General features: G+C 49.1%; 1 protein-coding gene across 4 annotated transcripts in view; it reads right to left on the bottom strand.

Moving 5' to 3' along the window:
• The window catches only part of MAPRE2 (microtubule associated protein RP/EB family member 2), a 187,460-nt gene that overhangs the window by 10,089 nt on the left and 156,291 nt on the right, over positions 1 to 21,080 (bottom strand). For all 4 annotated transcript variants that reach the window (XM_040264857.1, XM_040264855.1, XM_040264853.1 and 1 more), the window contains 2 exons: positions 9,060 to 9,199; positions 889 to 1,047 (listed from right to left, as the gene is read on the bottom strand). In XM_040264857.1, the coding sequence (XP_040120791.1) occupies positions 889 to 1,047; positions 9,060 to 9,199 (299 nt within the window). The remainder of the gene's footprint in view (positions 1 to 888; positions 1,048 to 9,059; positions 9,200 to 21,080) is intronic.

Below are 21,080 nucleotides of genomic sequence, written 5' to 3'. Positions count from 1 at the left end.
GGCTCCCCTGCCGTCCACCACACCCAGGGGGCCCGGCTCCCCTGCCGTCCACCACACCCAGGGGGCCCGGCTCCCCTGCCGTCCACACCGCTCTGGGGGGCCTGGCTCCCCTCCCGTCCACGCCACCACCCTCCAGAAGGCGAAGCCCCACTGGGCTCCCAGTCCTGCTGCCGGGGGGCTTCTCTCGCCCTGTGGAGGCGGGCATGGGGTGACCAGCCCTGGGCTCTGCCGTTCATCCTGCCCCTTCCCTGCCTTGTTCCCAAGACTCCCGCTCCTCTGCTGCTTCGCACGCCTGCTTCCCATCCCTCCAGATGGAGCCACCGCCCGGGTCCCCCTCAGCACATTCACTCATGGGGAGCAACCCCGGGCCTCCCCGCGAAGGAGGCCATCCGGGAGTATGTGCCCACAGAAGGCCGTCCCACGATGCTGCTCTGTGCTGGTGATGAGTAACCAAGACAACCAGCCAGGGAGGCTAAACCAGACGGCCATGGGCCTGACGGGGACGGGAAGAGCATCGACATTACTGTTTCCTTTCACCACGCCCTGCTCCGTCATGAAGAAGAATCCCCACACACACTCTTACTGCTCATTTGCTCGGGGAGCTGAAAACCACTTGAGGCTGCACAAGCCTGTTTCTCCCAACCCAAGGCCCCTTGGCTCTGCCCCCCCACGACTGGAGACGTCCACTCCTCTCTTCCGGGATTTAGGAATGCAAGTCCCCTCGGCAGGGTCAGTGGGTGAGGGTCGTGCTGAACCCTCTGGGAACATCGTGTGCCCTGCCCGAGCTCACTGAGCCCCCAGGGCAGTCTCTGAAGGTACAGCCATCACTGCACCGTGACCAAGAGCATCACTCTAGACCACGAGCATCCGCGCTCTGCTCACACTCACGTGTTCGTCCGAGGCGTAGAGGACTTCCATTAGTCGCTGCACGAGATCGTCATTTTCCTGCCCGTGTTCCTGGCACAGGAGCTCAATCTCTCTCAACTTGCCGAAGTAGAAATCCCTTTCTTTTTCCACGCCTTCGAGGGCAAGTTTTAACGAATGTACCTGGCGAGGGTGGGGAAGGTGGAAAAGAAAACCCTCAAAAAATACAGCATTAAGAAATATGTGACCACGCCTGCCTGCGTATAAGGATGCGAGACGTGAACAGACAGACGTGCAAAAATGACAGATGTGCAACAATAACGGGTGGGCAAGTCCGGGGAGGGAGACAAGAGGCTGCTTTCGGAGCCCGAGCCTGGGGCCGGGAACCCAACGGCAGCAGCACGTCTGTCACTCCTGTCAGCTGAGCGTTTATAATAACCTCAGGCCTGGGGATCCTTCGTCAGGAGACAGTTCCACCTGGGCTCCGAGTCCGCTTTCCTTTCCCACTGACACGGGCTGGGGCACACCGTCCCCCCCAGCTCATTGCTCCTCTACAGGGAAGGGGGATGAGAGGGCACGGGGAGGGGGCAGCGGCGGGGGGTGGCTGTGGACCCTCCTTTCTTTCTTCACGTCACTTGCATGGAAAGCTGCCCTCCGCTTTGGAGCCCCAGTTCCTGACCCAAACTGGACAAACACTTCTCCGGGGAGCCAGGGGCTCGGCTGCACAGGGAAAACTGGGTGAGAAAGCAGGCTGAGTGGAGCTGCCTCAGTTCCTCTAGGTCTCGCTTCGAGCTCATCACAGGGAAGGGGACAGTGCGGAAGCCCCATTCCCTCAGCAGGACAGTCCCCATTTCCTTTTTCTCCCCTTGGTGCTGGTTCAGGGGCCTCCCAGCTGCTTACAGTGGTAAAGGGAAGGGGCAAGTTATAAGGCTGAGTCTGACAGAGCCATCACCTGGGCTGAAGAAACCCGGAAGGGCGTGTAGACAGACCTGGTCTCAAATTCCAGGCTGCAGGGCCAGCAACCCCACACAGGCCCGAACCATCACCCCTTCCTATTCTTGGAGAATCCCTCAATTTTTTTTTAAACCTTTTGAGCAGTTATACATTTATGCAAAGAACATCTGTAGAAGTAAACTAGGTCTTTCACGGTCCTCCTCAGGTGTAACCTCTCTCTCAGTATATGAAAAATCACCCTTAACAGGTTTCCAAAGATAATACTTGGAGTGGAAAATCTCTCTTTCCAGTAATGCCAGGCCTTTGCCTGTGCTATTTAGCTGTCTGGAGTTACTGATTCATTCAAACAGATACTCAGCACACGCAGTGGCCCTCTCCTCACACACCTGGCAAACCTGAATCCATCCAGCAAGACTCAAGGGTAGGGGTCTTCCTCAGAGTTAACCCCACTGATGCCCTCATGCAGCTGCTCACAAAGCAGAGGAGGAGGGACTTCCCTGGTGGGTGCAGTGGCTAACACTCCATGCTCCCAATGCAGGGGGCCAGAGTTCAATCCCTGGTCAGGGAACTAGATTGCACAGGCTGCAACCAGGAGTTTAAATGCTGCAGCTAAAGATCCTGCATGCGGCAACGAACACCCAGTGCAGCCAAATAAATAAATAACGAAAAACAAAAAGGCAACGGAGGATCACCAGCTTCTGACCATAACTCTTCTTTCTGATAATACTATGGCATTGTGGCTTGTGTTCATTTGCGTCCGATTCTTTGTGACCCCATGGACTGTAGCCTGCCAGGCTCCTCTGTCTATGGACATTTGTAAAAACTGAAGGTAACCCAGTTGCCTGAATTCCAGAAAAAAAAAGAAAACCCTCTTGACGCTGGCATCCTCCTCCCCAGACGTGACCACAGGTCCATCTCAAGCCTGCACTGGTGTCAGTGGATGGGTCTGTGGAGTTCAGGACTCTGCTGACTGCCAGGTCCCCTTCCCTGGACCAGGCAAGAAAGGTCTCTGGATGCCTCTACCCCATGAAAACCACAGGCTCGACTGCCTCTTGCCTGGTGTGGTCTGTGCAGCGAACCAAGAGCTGAAGCTCAGTAGAAACACCCAGCCCAGGTTGGCCTGTGCGGCTATTCCAGGTGCATCAGGTAATATGTGCAGCTATAAACACTCCCTGGTAAAAACAACAGGAGCTAAATTACCCGGTGAAAGATCAGTTGGCGAAGGGGAGGCCATTTTCACAGTCCCACTCCAACGTGTCAGAGCAGGAGCCTGAGCGGGCAAATGCTAGGGGTGCAGCCTGGAGGAGAGTCAAGTTCTCTTCTCCCGATTCTCCACCACCCTGGTGTCCACACACTGCAGATCTGCCCAGCCTTCCTGTCTGAGCCATAGACAGGGTCTGCGAGGGCTAACCAGGCCCCCTCTCCTTGCCCCATGGTCCCCAAGCATGGCAGGGACCCCACCCCGCAGCCCCTGATTATTTCAGTCACATCTTTTCCTGCCCTGATTCATTTCTACCACTGACACTGACTGGCACAGCGGTGCTTGCGGAGCATGTCATGGGAGACTGCCCACATCAAGGCACGAGACCAAGAACGTGAGAATTCTTAAAGTCCATGGCACTTGTCACCTTGTCTATTACCACTGCTATCCACTCTTTGGCTTGGGCACTGTCACTCGGCCCTTCCTTGTCTTCCTGTCCTCAATTCCAACACAGCGATGCCTGTGTGAGGCTCCCCACCAGCTTCAAGGGGGCACTTTGTAGGCTTTGGGGACAGAAAATGGAGGGAGCACTAACACAGCCTTGGAAGTACAGCTGGAGGAGGTGCTCAGTAAGCAGTTGGTGAATGAAGGCTCACAAGGTAGGAGGTATCCAACCTTCCCACTGGGGGACAGACAGAGGTACAGGGACAGATGGAGGTACGGGCACAATGCTCCTCCACGTGTGGGCACTGGGGGCAGCCCGGGGCTGAGGCCTTTGAATGGAGAATTACAGCCAGTGGGAGGAAGACCACTGAAACGTACTTCTCTCTGTTCCGTCTTCTTGAGAGTGGTGTTATGAATAGGACAGTTTAGTTTCCCTGGTGGCTCAGTGGTAAAGAATCCACCTGCCAGTGTAGGAGATGTGGGTTTGATCTCTGGGTCGGGAATATCCCCCAGAGTAGGAAATGGCTACCACTCCAGTATTCTTGCTTGGGAAATCCCATGGACAGAGGAGGCTGGTGGGCTATAGTCTATGGAGTTGCAAAAGAGCTAGACACGACTTAGTGACTGAGCATGCATGGTCCAGCTGAAGCACTGCAGAGAGCATGGGCCCTCAGGGCTCTGGGGCTCTGGGTGAGCTCTTGGGAGCCTAGAACCAGCCCCAGAAGAGGAAGTGGGGCTGGTAGACGCAGGCTCTACAGCCAGAGGGGCAGGTAGGATCCAAGGTTTCCAGGCGGTTCTACGTTGGGTTAGAGGGTTGGGAACCTAGGTGTGGTAGAGGTAGATAATGATGAAGAACCATGAGATAATAAAGCTATTAAGAGAATCTGAGTTTCTAAGGAGAAAGGTTGAACGGTTCTATAAAGACCTACAAGACCTTTTAGAACTAACACCCCAAAAAGATGTCCTTTTCATTATAGGGGACTGGAATGCAAAAGTAGGAAGTCAAGAAACACCTGGGGTAACAGGCAAATTTGGCCTTGGAATACGAAATGAAGCAGGAAAAAGGCTAATAGAGTTTTGCCAAGAGGATGCACTGGTCATAGCAAACATCATCTTCCAACAACACAAGATAAGACTCCACACATGGACATCACCAGATGGTCAACATCAAAATCAGACTGATTATATTCTTTGCAGTCAAAGATGGAGAAGCTCTATACAGTCAGCAAAAACAAGACTGGGTGCTGACTGTGGCTCAGATCATGAACTCCTTATTGCCAAAATCAGACTTAAATTGAAGAAAGTGGGGAAAACCACTAGACCATTCAGGTATGACCTAAATCAAATCCCTTATGATTATCCAGTGGAAGTGAGAAATAGATTTAAGGGACTAGATCTGATAGAGTGCCTGATGAACTATGGACGGAGGTTTGTGACATTGTACAGGACAGGGATCCAGACCATCCCCATGGAAAAGAAATGCAAAAAAGCAAAATGGCTGTCTGGGGAGGCCTTACAAATAGCTGTGAAAAGAAGAGAAGTGAAAAGCAAAGGAGAAAAGGAAAGATATAAGCGTCTGAATGCAGAGTACCAAAGAATTGCAAGGAGAGATAAGAAAGCCTTCCTCAGCGATCAATGCAAAGAAAGAGAGGAAAACAACAGAATGGGAAAGACTAGAGATCTCTTCAGAAAATTAGAGATACCAAGGGAACATTTCATGCAAGGATGGGCTCAATAAAGGACAGAAATGGTATGGACCTAACAGAAGCAGAAGATATTAAGAAGAGGTGGCAAGAATACACAGAAGAACTGTACAAAAAAGATCTTCATGACCCAAATAATCACGATGGTGTGATCACTCACCTAGAGCCAGACATCCTGGAATGTGAAGTCAAGTGGGCCTTAGGAAGCATCACTACAAACAAAGCTAGTGGAGGTGATGGCCTTCCAGTTGAGCTATTTCAAATCCTGAAAGATGATGCTGTGAAAGTGCTGCACTCAATATGTCAGCAAATTTGGAAAACTCAGCAGTGGCCACAGGATTGGACAAGGTTGGGTTTCATTCCAATCCCAAAGAAAGGCAACGCGAAAGAATGCTCAAACTACCGCACAATTGCACTCATCTCACAAGCTAGTAAAGTAATGCTCAAAATTGTCTAAGCCAGGCTTCAGCAATACGTGAACCGTGAACTCCCTGATGTTCAAGCTGGTTTTAGAAAAGGCAGAGGAACTAGAGATCAAATTGCCAACGTCCGCTGGATCGTGGAAAAGGCAAGAGAGTTCCAGAAAAACATCTATTTCTGCTTCATTGACTATGCCAAAGCCTTTGACTGTGTGGATCACAATAAACTGTGGAAAATTCTGAAAGAGATGGGAATACCAGACCACCTGACCTGCCTCTCAAGAAATCTATATGCAGGTCAGGAAGCAACAGTTAGAACTGGACATGGAACAACAGACTGGTTCCAAATAGGAGAAGGAGTACATCAAAGCTGTATATTGTCACCCTGCTTATTTAACTTATATGCAGAGTACATCATGTGAAACGCTGGCTTGGAAGAAGCACAAGCTGGAATCAAGATTGCCGGGAGAAATATCAATCACCTCAGATATGCAGATGACACCACCCTTATGGCAGAAAGTGAAGAGGAACTAAAAAGCCTCTTGATAAAAGTGAAAGAGGAGAGTGAAAAAGTTGGCTTAAAGCTCAACATTCAGAAAACGAAGATCATGGCATCTGGTCCCATCAGTTCATGGGCAATAGATGGGGAAACAGTGGAAACAGTGTCAGACTTTATTTTTGGGGGCTCCAAAATCACTGCAGATGGTGACTGCAGCCATGAAATTAAAAGACGCTTACTCCTTGGAAGGAAAGTTATGACCAACCTAGATAGCATACTGAAAAGCAGAGACATTACTTTGCCAACAAAGGTCCATCTAGTCAAGGCTATGGTTTTTCCTTTGGTCATGTATGGATGTGACAGTTGAACTGTGAAGAAAGCTGAGCTCCGAAGAATTGATGCTTCTGAACTGTGGTGTTGGAGAAGACTCTTGAGGGTCCCTTGGACTGCAAGGAGATCCAACCAGTCCATTCTGGAGATCAGTCCTGGGATTTCTTTGGAAGGAATGATGCTAAAGCTGAAACTCTAATACTTTGGCTACCTCATGCGAACAGTTGACTTATTGGAAAAGACTCTGATGCTGGGAGGGATTAGGGGCAGGAGGAGAAGGGGACAACAGAGGATGAGATGGCTGGATGGCATCACCGACTCGAGAGTGAACTCCTGGAGTTGGTGATGGACAGGGAGGCCTGGTGTGCTGCAATTCATGGGGTCAAAAAGAGTTGGACATGACTGAGCGACTGAACTGAACTGAAGGAGAAAGGGGTATAAATCTAAGGTATTACAGACCCATGCCTGACCCTCTTGAGTAGAGACTCAGGCACATGGCCCCAGGCTAATTAGCGCTGGCCTAACCACCTCCTATCCTGGAAGAACTCATTAGAGACATTGTGTAAGGGCTCAAACTGAGAATCAGCTGGTAATTAGAACTTTCCACAGTTTCGAAACCAAAGTCCTACCCACCGGATGACTTAAGGTTTTACCTTTTTCATTAAAGTGTTCAGAATTGTAAAGAAACACCCTCATTAGGCAACTGCTGGCTGTTTAACCAGATCCTTGTTTGCAAATATACAATTATCTCAAAAACGTTTCCAGACTCTTGCTGGCTCATCAAGAATCAGATTAATCACCGGGATTGGCCCAGTGAGTGGCTGGGAACAGCCTGAGGACCTGGAATAAAGGTTCCAGTCGCAGTGGTGGGGATGGGCTTGTGTACTCAGTTGTGTCCAACTCTTTGCGATCCCATGAACTGTAGCCCACCAGGCTTCTCTGTCCATGGGGCTTCTCTGTCCATGGGGCTTCTCCAGGCTAGAATACTGGAGTGGGTAGCCTATCCTTTCTCCAGGGGCTCTTCCCCACCCAGGAATCAAACCAGGGTCTCCAGCATTGCAGGCAGATTCTTTACCAGCTGAACAACCAGGGAAGCCCAGGGGCTGGGGTAGCAGGGATAAAAGACTCTCCTCCCAACTCAGGGCGAGGGTGGGTGTTTTCTACACGGGGTCCTGAGCTCCCAGTTGTCATATTACTTTTTGTTTTGAAGTTTGCGATTAGAGTAAGCTATTTTTTTTTTCTTTCTTTAAATTGGAGGATATACTTTACAGTACTGTGATGATTTTTGTCCTACATCAACATGAATTAGCCACAGGCGTACATGTGTCCCCACCCTCCCCCCACCACGTCCCTCCCAACCCCACATCTCCAGACAATTAGAGAGCACTGGCTTTGGGTGCCCTCAGTGAGAGTTTGATGTACGTCATAACTTTTAAACTATGCATGCTGTGCTGTGCTAAGTCGGCTTGTCATGTCCAACTATTTGCAACCCTATGGACTGAAGCCTGCCAGGCTCCTCTGTCCATGGGATTGTCCAGGCAAGAATACTGGAGTGGGTTGCCATGCCCTCAGATCTTCCAGACTGAAGGATTGAACCAGTGTCTCTCCTGCGATGGCAGGGGGGTTCTTTACCACTAGCACCATCTGGAAAGCCCCTTAAGCTATGTATACACTTAGGCAAAGTTAGCTATTGTTGGTTAGGAAGCGTATGTAAGCTTTCATATTGAATATTTCAAAGACAGCAGAGATAGATTACTGCAATCCCAGGGATATTAGATTAAAAAGAAAAGTCCTAATTCATGGTGGCCTTTCTGATCTCCCCACTCCTGGGTTCAGTGCTCCTGTGTACTTTCACTCTTGTGGGAAGGGCTTGGTGTTTGGCTTTTGCTGGTGCAACAGCTGGTGGTATGTGTCTGTCTGTCTGTAGGTTCAGCGAGGGAAGGGAAGTTCTCTGTCTTGCTGCCACTATACGATCAGCATCAAATACAGTGTCTGTCACATCCAACAGGCTTAACCAACAGTTGCTGGAAGAAAGGAGGAAGGAAGGGAGACTAACCCTTGATGCCTGTAACACAATCTAGACTGGCTCAAAGTGGCCGTGGTCTAGCCTGGAGCTCCTAAGAGCACTGAGGTGTGTGTTTGTGGGGTGCGGATGAGGGGGTGGTTAGCCTGCCCACTTGCATTTACCTGAGGCCGCCTCATCTGTCCTCCTGTCTCAATGTATTTCTGTTGTTGGTAGTCGCTCAGTTGTGTCTGACTCTGTGACCCTATAGACCGTAGCCCGCCAGGATCTCTGTCCATAGGAATTCCCAAGCAAGAATACTGGAGGGGGTTGCCATTTCCTTCTTCAGGGTACCTTCCCGATCCAAGGATTGAATCCACATCCCCTGCTTGGCAGGTGGATTCTTTACCACTGAGCCACCTGGGAAGCCATTCTCTCAATAGGCAGCTATGAGATGGGTGACTTAACATCTTTTATTGACAATGGGCCACTGATTTTATCTGCCCCACTAGTTCCTTTCATTCTGACTCAACTGAAGCCACTGGTTCCCTCCCCTCCCCTCTCCCAGGCCCAGAGGGGTCCGCTCATCTTGCCCTCACACCCGTCACTGCTGCCACAGACTGGGCAGGGGATGCTGAGTTACCTGTTCATTAAGCTGTATGACCTGTGTTTCTAAGTCTTTATCAGATTTGGATGCTGAGCCGCTGGACGAAGCCCTTTTGGCTGATGAGGGACGAGAAGGTGTGGATCCTGGTTTAGATGCTGGACTTGATTTAGCCGCACCTGAAAGTAACCAGAATAAATTACAAGCACTGGCAACATGAGAAATGCTTTTTCGGTTGACAGCAAAACTATGATAACAATAGGAATTTACTAAAACATGTAAGAGGTAACTGCCAGCTACCCTTTCCCAGCACCGTGTGTGGAGTCAGTTGCACTGGTCGTGTCTGACTCTGTGCGACCCCATGGACGGTAGCCCCCCAGGCTCCTCTGTCCATGGGATTTTCCAGGCAAGAATACTGGAGTGGGTTGCCACTTCCTCCTCCAGGCGATCTTCCTGACCCAGGGATCGAACCCTCGACTCTTACATCTTCTGCATTGGCAGGTGGGTTCTTTACCACTCGTGCCACCTGGGAAGTCCCTCCCAGCACAGAAGTAGCACAAACACACTGAGGAAGAGTGCACGCGGTGAAATGAGAGCAACTTAACCCTTAATCCTGGACAACTTAACCCTTCTGAGCAGTTTTTCCCTCAAGTGACAGGAGATTAATGCAGTTGTCCTTTCTCCCTCCAGAAAGATGAGAACAGCAGACACAAAGGGATTTTAACTTCTTTTTTTTTTTTTAAGAAGGAAAGGTTCTCTGATAAGCTCCAAGCATCACCATAATTGAATTTGTAATACCAATCTTATAACAAAGTAATACTTTAGGAGAAATATCGATGCAAATGTCTATTTTTTCTTTTAATGTATACCCTAGTTTCAGCCATTAAAAGACTCTAGCAGCCATGACCAGAGAAGGCAATGGCACCCCATTCCAGTACTCTTGCCTGGAAAATCCCATGGATGGAGGAGCCTGGTAGGCTGCAGTCCATGGGGTCGCTAAGAGTCAGACACGACTGAGCAACTTCACTTTCACTTTTCACTTTCATGCATTGGAGAAGGAAATGGCAACACACTCCAGTGTTCTTGCCTGGAGAATCCCAGGGACGGGGGAACCTGGTGGGCTGCCGTCTATGGGGTCGCACAGAGTCGGACACGACTGAAGCGACTTAGCAGCAGCAGCAGCCGCCGCCATGACATCTCTGTAGCAACGGGCACTCCTAGTGCCCAAGTCCTGGCTTCTAAATGATATTCTGCAATAAAAGGGCTTCTTGAGATATGGCTGACTCCAGGGGTGAGCCTGGAACATCTAATGTCAAACAGCAAGGATGTGCTCAAGAATTAAGGTCAAGGAGACAGGGGTCAGACTGAAGGGGCTCCCAACTAGCCACACTCGGACCATTTTGCAAACCAAAAAGAATAATGGCTGTAATTGTATTACAATGCACTGAATAAACAAAAAGCTAGCCCACGATGAGGGGAGTAGAGAGAAAGGATCTAAAGATCTTTACAGAACACTGACAGCTAGGAAATTGCTAAAGAAACGTTATAGAAAAAAATCACCGTTTTGCAGCACACTGAACTGATCCAGGGAAGTTTCATCATCTGACTCTAAGACACTGAGAGGTTTTTGGAGAAGCAGATAGCGGCACATGTCAAGTCTTTATCCTGTAAGCTGCTTATAACGGGAGAAAGATATGCCTTTACAACAGGGAAGCCTGGGGATTAAGACAGTAACCAAGTTATTCAGCAGCATCACTAATAATGACAGAAACCGGCCAAACTAGAAGACCACAGATGTCCGGCAAGACCTCATCTACCTGAAGCCCAGCTTAAAACAGGCTCTCCCTATCTAGAACATGACAGACATAGAAAAGGGCTTCTGCAGCCAAAACAGAAGGCACAAGGTGTAAGCAATGAAGTTTACACACTTCACGGGTTTAGAAATTCAGAGCCACTGCTGAGGCCCAGCCACACCCTCTTCCTCTGAACAGCTCAGTCTGGTGCAGGTGCTCCCACTGGCCCCATTCTCCACCGCAGTCCTCCCACCCCTTGGCTCTTGGCGGGGCAAGAACTCATCACTCTCTGCTCTGTAAGCTCTGCGCTTAGCACAATACTTGGCAGAACATATATTTGGTGAAGGAACAACTGTTTAAATAAATACAGGAAGAAGTAAATAAAACCTGGTTATGTGGTTTCCAACTTTACATTTTATTTCCAACTTTACAGTTTATTGGGACCAAGAGGTGAGAAAAAGGCAAGGGGTTATACAGGCAAGGTAACAGCAACAAGTTTCAACCAATCTCCTCATTACAAAATAGCAAACAGGGAAGACTATAAAATTTCTGTCTGTCTGTCTTCAGGTGCCGGAAGTCATCAGCAAGAGGTACCAAGTCATACCCTCAAGAAGCATTGATGGCAACATACCCTTTAATATACATGCCTATTATAAAGGAGAAAAAAGAATTTTCTTCTAGAAATACAGGGAAATGCCTAATATGCTGAAAATCAGAATGCTTAAATTAGGTATGACTGAAGAAGTTTGAGTATGCACACCTTTAGTTACCTGGAAACCTCACTTATGCACAAGACCCTCCCAAGTATAGACAGTGGATGGCCTGCTTTGTGAGTCACCAAAGCTGCGGGGAGCCTTCATCTTTGTAGAAGCCCAGAGAAAACACTCCTGGACACGGCTTCCGTGTCCCACTGACCAGGTTCTCTAACTCCAGGCCAAGCCAACAGGGTAAGGAACACAGCGCAGAGAACAGCCGGGAAGGCAGGGTGACGATGCGTGGGCCTGGCAAAGAGCCTTCTCTAAGAGCGGCCACCAGCCAGCCTCACTGGGGAAGCTGCTGTTGACAAATCAAGTCACTGCAGATATTTTCATGAGCTGTGTGTCATATTTTAATATAAAGAAGGTCTAACAGAACGTAGCTCAAAGACTGTCCATGACCAACCCCTGTTATTACTAGATACAGACTTACTAAGTGCCTACCATGAGCCCTGTGCGTCCTCAAAATCTCAGTGGGTGGAGAATTCACCTGCAATTCTGAAGACACAGGAGACCTGGGTTCGATCCCTGGGTCGGGAAGATCCCTGGAGGAGGAAATGGCAACACATTCCAGTGTTCCTGCCTGGAGAATCCCATGAACAGAGGAGCCTGGCAGGCTACAGTCCATGGGGTCGCAAAGAGTCAGACACGACTGGGCGACGGAACACGAGAGTGATAAGCCCTGTATTGGAGGTCTCTGCTCTAGAGGAGCTCAAGATCGCATGGGAGTGATCATTTAAGAATGCTCACAGACAGAAAGACGAATAGTCTATGTCATCACTGACACGTGCAATCTAAAAAGTAAAGCAAGTGATTGTATAAACGTATTAAAAAAAAAAAAAAAAAACTCTGCCCAGGCAGGGCCACTCTCAACACTTTCAGGAACAAGGCAGTGTTCTAGACGTGACCACAGAGTGTGACTGGGCTGTACTCCCTCTGCTGAAACTCTTCCCCCTTCTCCTTTCAGTGACCGAGTCTAACATCCTTCAGGTCTCAGCTTAAATGTGCCTGTGCAGGGAGGCGGCAGGACCCACACACCCTCCACACAGCACCCATCAACTGGAGCAGTACAGAGTGATTTATTTAATGACTGCTTCTCCCATTAGACCAGGGCTTCCCTGCTGGCTCAGGGGTTAAAGCGTCTGCCTGCAATGCGGGAGACCTGGGTTCGATCCCTGGGTCAGGAAGATCCCCTGGAGAAGGAAATGACAACCCACTCCAGTATTCTTGCCTGGAGAATGCCATGGACGGAGGAGCCTGGTGGGCTACAGCCCACAGGGTCACAAAGAGTCAGACAAGACTGAGCGACTTCACTTTCTTTCTTTCTCCCATTAGACGGCTTCCCAGGTGGCGCTAGTGGTAAAGAATCTGCCTGCCTATGCAGAAGATCCCTGGGATGGGGAGATTCCCCTGGAATAAGAAGTGGTACCCCACTATGGTATTCTTGCCTGGAAAATTTCATGGACAGAGTAGCCCAGTGGGCTACAGTCCATGGGGCTGTGAAGAGTTGGATACGACTCTAAGCAACTGAGCACTCCCATTAGACTTAAACTCCAACAAGGTAGGCGTTGTATCTGGTTTGTGTTCTCAGGGCCAACCACAATGCCTGATCCGGAGGAGACACTTGATAGTTACGCTTTTGTGACTCATGATAGAACTCCTGGGAGAGGCAGGTATCCAGGGGACAGGTCCCAGGGGAAGCTCGAGGAGCTGATGGCAACTTCAAAATCACTGACAGCAAGAGCCGGCACTATCTAAAGGAAACCAAACAAAACCCATCAGCCTCCCAGAGAGAGAATCTCTGACTGGGTTTCAAGGTCACCTTCCATCATCACTTAGGCTCTTTAGAGATGGAATCAGGACAGCAGTTCACCTGGGTAAACTCAGTCAGTAAACAGTTAACTCTAGTGGGGAGCAAGGTGGTTTGTGCTGGGCTCTCCAAGTCTGCCTTGTTCTCGTCCATGCCTCTCCTGAAGGGAACAGCCCTGTGGAAGGGGTTTCCCTAGAGGGCGACTGACCACCCCCCACCCTCCTCCTGCCAGGCAGGCGTCCCTCAGCAGGTCAGCACCTGGGATGGGGCTGGTTGCAGGAGCCGGTGAGATCCATCGGACACACGTTCTTCTACTCCACCTTACCCAGTCTCATGTAAATTTTAAAAGAAAAGCATGAAAGGAAAAGAAGTCGGTTGCTTGTAAAACAAGGTTGTGTGTGCTTGCGTGCTTAGTTGCTCAGTCGTGTCTGACTCTGCAACCCTATTGGACTGCAGCTGGCCAGGCTCCTCTGTTCATGGGATTTCCCAGCAAGAATATATTTTCGGGACATCATCAAATGCAGCTTGCAAAAAAAAAAAAACCTGAAGTGTCTGATAAGAAGTTAAAGTAGAAGACATCAGGGTAAGCCAGAGCCCCGTGGAAGAACAAGTTATCAGGGAAGAAAAACTAAAAATAAGCAGAGGGAGCAGGCTGGGAGGGAAATGGGGTCATGGGAGATGCGGGCAGCTCACGGCAGAGGCCAGAACGGCTGCCGTCACTGGCACTGTCCCAGTTCCAGCTTTTTCCTGAGGAAACCCATCCCTTGCTGCTGACAGAGTCCAGCTTGACTGTGGTTCACAGGTCTTGGCACTCAAGTGCCAGCTGTGATTCACAGACCCTATAAACTGGCACCATGCATGCAGCCTGGAGGTCTCTAAGATGAGAAAGATGAAGGCAGTGAGAGTCAGACTTGGCATCCCCCTGCTGCTGGGTGGGGAGGGGACAGTGGTGAAGAGGGGGCTCGGTCCATGCCCCACTCGCTATACGCACTACACGGGGGATGGGAGCAAAACTTCTGCCTCCACAGGTAGGACAAAGCGAAGAAGGGCAAACAAATTCGAAAAATGTAAAAAGCTCAATTAAGTAATTAATACTTGAAATTTAAAATTAGAGGGGTTTTGAATTCTGATGTAAGTTGTTTGGAAAGAAGCTTAATAGAAATAAACGTCTGATGGATGAGGATACATCCATGAGGTCGGCACCAGTTGACTGTACATTTCTACCTTCCAGTCAATAAAGGCAAAGACACGAAAGAACGGGAGGGACATTGGGAAGATCTTAGTATCTGCAGAGGTTAAAAGGTTTTTTAAAAACCACACAATTAAAGCTCATTTTCAAAAGAATGTAAACTGAGCTCTTTAAATCCTCGAAGGCTGCAATCTGATATGGACGTAACTGACCCCTCATGGCTACCGCGTGATCAACACACACCAAGAGACCCTAAAGGCTAAAATGCTCAAGTTTATAAAGATGAAAACCAAACCTTGTGTTTCCTGTGTTTAATGCTTTCATGGTTTAACTTTTTAGAATAATAGTAGACAATATCCGGTGTTATATCGTACTCATTAGACAGTTAAGAACTAGGTTTTTGTTTGTTTTAAAGTCTTGCTATCTTCTATCGTCTTCTGGGGTGTACCCAGCTTGGGGGGTGACAGATAGTCTTTTCCTGGGCTGCAATCAGGATGCTACCAGAAAACTGTACTGCTATCATTGATACTAAATTTAACACTGATACAATAATTTTATGTAAGCTAACATTCGTATTCCATTTTTGTGAAGTGACCCAAGGGTGTCCTTGATAGCATCCAATCATGGCTTTAGACACAGGGGTTCTCAAACGCTGCCTTCATGCTTCCTCAAATGCCCCCAAGTCCACTGCTGACTTCACTTCTGTACCTTCCCATGCCTCTCTGCTCAGTGATGCTTATATGGAAAACATTTACATAATAGCTTTTAAAGAGAGTACAGCTACTTCGGCAAGAACACAGATACAGATTTTTTTTTTTCTTGCAGCTATCAGACAATTCAATTTTTTTGTGAGGCTGCATTTGATGATGTCCTGAAAATATAATGAGCAGTAGCCCCGTCTTACAAGAATCATTTTTCCCTCAAGTTTTCCTCTCTCTCCTTAACTTCCCCCTTCAAAATAAAAAGGAGTTTCAGAGTGGAGGAAACTAGACATAAATTCTGTACAAGTCCCTATAATTCTCTGATTTGACCCACTGGATACAGACATGATTTACAATGCTAGCCTTTGAGCAGTTGTGTCTTAATTAATGCCTTCAGGAGTTGGGGGTATAAATATGATTCTAAGACATTTTAAACCATCGTTGTAAAAAACAAAGAGTGGCCTGATTCACTGTCTTAGTGAAGCCAGAGCATTGCTGTGTCTAAATGTCAGTAATTAGTAGCTTGCTTAACGTTTACAGAAAAATGCGCCCCCATTTTAGGCCTATGAGGCCCAATGAATTCATAACTAAGAAGCAAATAAAAGCACTTTATCCTTCTTTATACTTGGCTTTATCCTCTTCGGCTGAGGCTCTGGTGGAATTTAGAAATTCTTCTCACATAATCTGCCATATTCTTTCTGCCAAAATCCTAAACAGAGGAGCTAAAAATATGACATTAATACTGTTGACAAGAACCGCAGAGACAGTAAACAAACACACAGTCATTCAGGAAGCAACCACTCTCCTGGTTGTCCTCAACACACACACACACACGTTTCCTTCTCACTTAATTATAAAGCCCATGGAGGAGGGGTGGGGATGCAATGGGTGCAGGGAGTCAAAAGGTACAAGCTTCCAGTTATAAAATAAATAAGTCCCCGGAATGTAATGTACAGCATTAACTACAGTTATTAATACTACAGTTAATAGTACTGTATTGCATATTTGAAAGATGAGAAGGGAAGTGAACTTAAAAGTTCTCATCACAAGCGAGAAACAACTTGTAACTCTGTGCAGTGATGGTTGTTAGCTAGGCCTACTGTGATGACCATTTCACAATATACACAAACACTGAGTCATTCACATGTACATGTGAAACTAATAAAATGTTATATGTCAAATATACCACAATAAAAATAAGCCCAAACCCCACAGAACAACTCAAATATGACTGAAGCTATCTCGTACCTATGTTGATTAATTGTTTGTGGATCAACCTGACATCACTTCCTTATCCCTGTTGGCAAACAGGTGTTACTGTTTAACTGAGATAATGAACCTGGTTAAAATAAATAATTGGGCCACTGCTGGGGGAGATGGCATGGGGTGGGACTGATTGAAAAGAGAGAATTCCCACAGGAAGAGGATCTCCCAAGTGGCTAACTGACACCAGAGCTGTCACACTGAGGAACAACAACAAGCTCCCATGCAACCCTGACCATCGCAAACACAAGATCTAACACTTTCCTTCGACAATGCCTCTACACCTCCACTTTGTATGTTCTGTAATCTGCTCAGCCCTGAGGGTGAAAAAAAAGAAAGCACCTCAGGGGCCAACGTTTTGTCCAAATGGAACCTTAACAGAGGTTCTGGGGTGCCCTGATTCACGAGATCATTGACAGGTTGGTTCTGTTACTCTCCCAATGAGGAGTTCAGAGGCCTTACTGGCTTCTGTCCCACCAGGGCAGCCAGTGGCAAAACTGGGCTTTTCCTTTTTGCCACTTTGGTGTCAGCTTCTGAAAGTCCCACCTCTAAGCAGCTCGGGGCGGGGCTCCACAGAGCTGAGCCTGAACCACGTCAGTCCTGCAGAAGGAAGACCTGCTAGGAACACCGTGTCCTTCCTCTTGCCCAGGGAGGTGGTGGTGAGGAGCAGGGCCGGGCGCCCTGCAGCTTTCGGAACAGCCCTGGCCCCGCTGCCAGCTCACTGGCAGGACTTTCGCTGCAACCTGCCACTTCTTTCTGTCCTACACAGTCAGTAGCAGTCCCTCCTTCCCAGAGCTGGGAAGAGTACCTGGGTTAAGCCGTGGAAAGTTCCTACCCAGGAGCCTGGCACACGTTAAATCAGCACACCCTGTTATTATTATTACTCAGCAATTGAGGCCTGATTCAACTAATGACGAGAAAACACACAGGCTTCCCACTTCTAGATGCCAGCAAGATAAAAACTAAACTGCTGACACGATAAGGAAATGAGACTCGTTTTATCTAAAGGAAATCTTTATGAAACCGGTTTAACCCATAACCCACCAGTGGGCTCCGAGGCCTACGTTCCCCCACTCGGTACTCTGTCTTGAGAATCAGTAGACCAGAGCCCAAGTCTCTGTGCTCCTTCTGAAATCACCCCGATTCACGCATTCCTGTCACAAATATTTACTGAATCCTGACTGTCTATCTGGCAAGCTACAGGCACTTGGGATAAAACAGGGAATGAAACACAAAGATGCCGGGCGGTGGGGAATTCACGTTCTAACAGGGGGAATTCGATAACAGACAATAATGTTAATAAATTAGTAAGTGACATGATAAACCAGAAAGTAAATGCCACGGCAGAGGCAGGGCCAGGCAAGAGGAGGGAGTGCCGGGTGGGGCTGGGAGTGTGGCAGTTCTGAACAGAAACTTCTGAGAAGGCCTGAAGTTCAGGACTATCCATCATGTAGTCCCCTCCAGTCTCAAGCCCTTGCTCAGACCCAGCGGACCTCCCCGAGTCCCTCCAGAAGGACAGGGGTCACAACCCCAGCCCCCTGGGTGGCAGCCCAGTAGGGATGCCAGGAGGTGGGATCCACCCTGTGCATGCGCAGGGCTCACCTGGCCTCAAAGCCTCCCTCCTCACCGAAGCCGACGTGTGTCTGCAACAGCCCCTTGGTTCCAGCTTCCAGGATCCATGGAAGGGACGTGCCACTTGCAGGAGTCACCCTGACTTCTTCAAAGCCCCCGTGGGAAAGTGAAAGCTGAGCAAAGACCCGAGACAGGCGAAGCTGGCCTTCCAGACAGCCAGGAACAGAAATTCCAGGTGGAGGAAAGACCCGGCCTCCCCTGGAATGGAGGGAGTTGGGGGTGCTGTGGGAGGAGGGAGCTTGAGAGGGACTGGAGGGCAGCCACCACGAACCCCCACCGGCAGGAGTCCGGCTTTTGTTCTGAGGGAGAAGGGCAGCCATGGCAGGGTCCTGGGCGTGACGTGGGTTGTAGGCGGCTCTCTCCGCCTGCCGTGTGGACAACAGACTATCGGTGCTGAGGGTGCAGAGGCCAGCTGGGCGGCTACTGCGGCCACCCCTGGTGTGAGCGGTGAGTGCCCAAGATGAGTGTGGGTTTGGGAAAGCATCCACAATGCGACAGTTTAGAAAACCCTATGATACATCCCAAAGCACCAAACATCCAACCATTGATCACAACTTAGGTTTTGCGTCGTTCAGTTCAGTCGCTCAGTCGTGTCTGACTCTTTGCGACCCCATGGACTGCAGCACGCCAGGACTCCCTGTCCATCACCAACTCCCGGAGTTTACCCAAATGCATGCCCATTGAGTCGGTCATGCCATCCAACCACCCCCTCCTCTGTCGTCCCCTTCTCCTCCCGCCTTCATCGTTAACAACAACTAAAAGGTCTTCTGGGATCAAAAGCATCTACTATTGGTTTCACAGGGAGGGTAGAAGGACGAGGTGGTGGTGACAAGAGCCATGAGTCAGCCGGGGTCCCTCCCGGCCTGCTGCTTGGAGCCATCCCACAGTGTGCTAACCGGCTCTGCCCTGGGGGAACGTGCCAGGGGACAATGCTGATAGCCCGGGCCCGAGCCTCTGTGCCCGAGGCCTCTCCAACCAGTGGTCACCAAGAGAGGCGAGTGGCCTGACTCGGCCGGGCATGTCCAGCCAGTGTGAGCATTCACAAACCGAGTTACTTCTGCCCTGGTTACTGTCCTGCTGGAGAGGATGTGCTTATTTTTAGCCATCATGTGACTCTCCAGTGTTTTCCAGGCTCTGCTTGAGTCACTCCGGTTTCGGAGAAATTTTCAGAGCGGGGAAAAAAAATGCAGGAACGCCTCTTCTTGAAACAGCTTCAATAGTAAAGATTCTGACTTTACGTGGTTATTTGAGCATGGTATGTATTTCTTTTGATAAGCTGACTTTTCACATCCCTCACATCCTGGTAGAGAACTTAAGTGTGCTTTGCAACCCATAAGGTGTCAACCAATTACTATCTTATTCTAACAAGTTCAAATTCTTGTTTTGAAATTGTTCTCAGAGCAATTTCTCTCTAGAAGTAGAGAAGCTCCCTTACCCCTGTGAAAATAACATGCACCAGCATTCCGATAATAATTGAGGGGAACACTCCCTTGCTTGTTTACTGCAGCAAAAAGGAACGCCGGTAGCTGAACGAGCCCAGCAACTCGAGTCAGCCCACTGAGAGTAAAGACACACGGGCATCACCATGACAACATCACTGTCACATGCACTCCTGGCACACAGCCATCATTTAAGCCAGAGGCTTACAGACTAAGACGGCCATTCTGGGGACCACTTACGTTCATCCTTTATGATGTCCAGTCAGAGACCTCCTGGCTCCACTGACAAGACCAAGCATTTCAGGTTGTCTTGATGATGGTGGTTAAGTTCACTGTGCTCCATTAACACTATCTTACTGGGACTCTCTTGCAAAGACAGAAACAGGCTGAAGCCACAGAGCTGCAGGAGCTCCGGGAAGTGAGAACCTGAGCTGAGCCCCACTCCAATCACCCACTCTCCTCCATTCCAGTTGACTCCCGTGCTCCAGATCGATCCTAAAGGAAATCAAGCCTGAATTTTCATCGGAAGGGCTGATGCTGAAGCTGAAGCTCCAACACTTTGGCCACCTGATGTGAAGAGCCAATTCATTGGAAAAGACCCTGATGCTGGAAAAGATTGAGGGCAAGGGGAGACGGGAGTGACAGAAGATGAGATGGTTGGATGACATCACTGACTCGATGGACATGAGTTTGAGCAAACTCCAAGAGACAGTGAAGGACAGGGAAGCCTGGTGGGCTGCAGTCCATGGGGTTGCAAAGACTTGGACGTGAATGAACAATGACAACAACCAGGTTTCTGCTTCCACCACCCAATGACCAAGCCAGAAACCTGTGCATCATTTATCCTTGGCTTCCCCTGTCCTTTATATCTCGTATCATATTACCATCAAGTTTTGTTGATTAAACCTCCTTAAAGTCTCTATAACCCACATGGCTGTGACTTCTGTTCAGGCCACCCTTCTCTCCCTTATGGTTGGCTGCACCAGCTTCTTGGCTGTTGTACTTAAAACCTTTCAATGACTCCCCAGAATCCTCACAACAAATTGTAAACATTTGTGACTACAGAACTTCAGGCGACCGCCCCACTGTGCTCTTTACCTCCTGGCGTACCCACTCTCCCCGAGAGCATGGGTGGGACCTGTGGCTTGCTTCCAACCAAACAGAATATGGGAAAGGTGATGGAATGTCACTCCCATCACATGGAATCCTGTAGGATTCTCTCTCTGACTCTGTTTGCTGGCAGGCACACTAGAGACTCACCCTCCTGGCCTTGAAGAAGTCGACCTCCACTGCAAGCACCCATGTTGGAGAAGCCCATGGGGCAAGGGATCGCAGGTGGCCTATGGGAACTAGGAGTAGCTGCCAGCAAGGAACTGAAGCCTCAGTCCTGCAGCCTCAAGGAAGCTGTCAACAACACAAGGGAGTTTTCCCCAGTCGAGCCAATGATTAGACCACACCCCCAGCAGATGCCTGGATTG

Source organism: Oryx dammah, unplaced genomic scaffold (genome assembly GCF_014754425.2).
Source record: "Oryx dammah isolate SB20612 unplaced genomic scaffold, SCBI_Odam_1.1 HiC_scaffold_22, whole genome shotgun sequence".
Classification (NCBI taxonomy): Eukaryota; Metazoa; Chordata; class Mammalia; order Artiodactyla; family Bovidae; genus Oryx; species Oryx dammah.
Note: the sequence above shows the minus strand (reverse complement) of the source record. Positions and strands in the feature narration are given on the sequence as shown.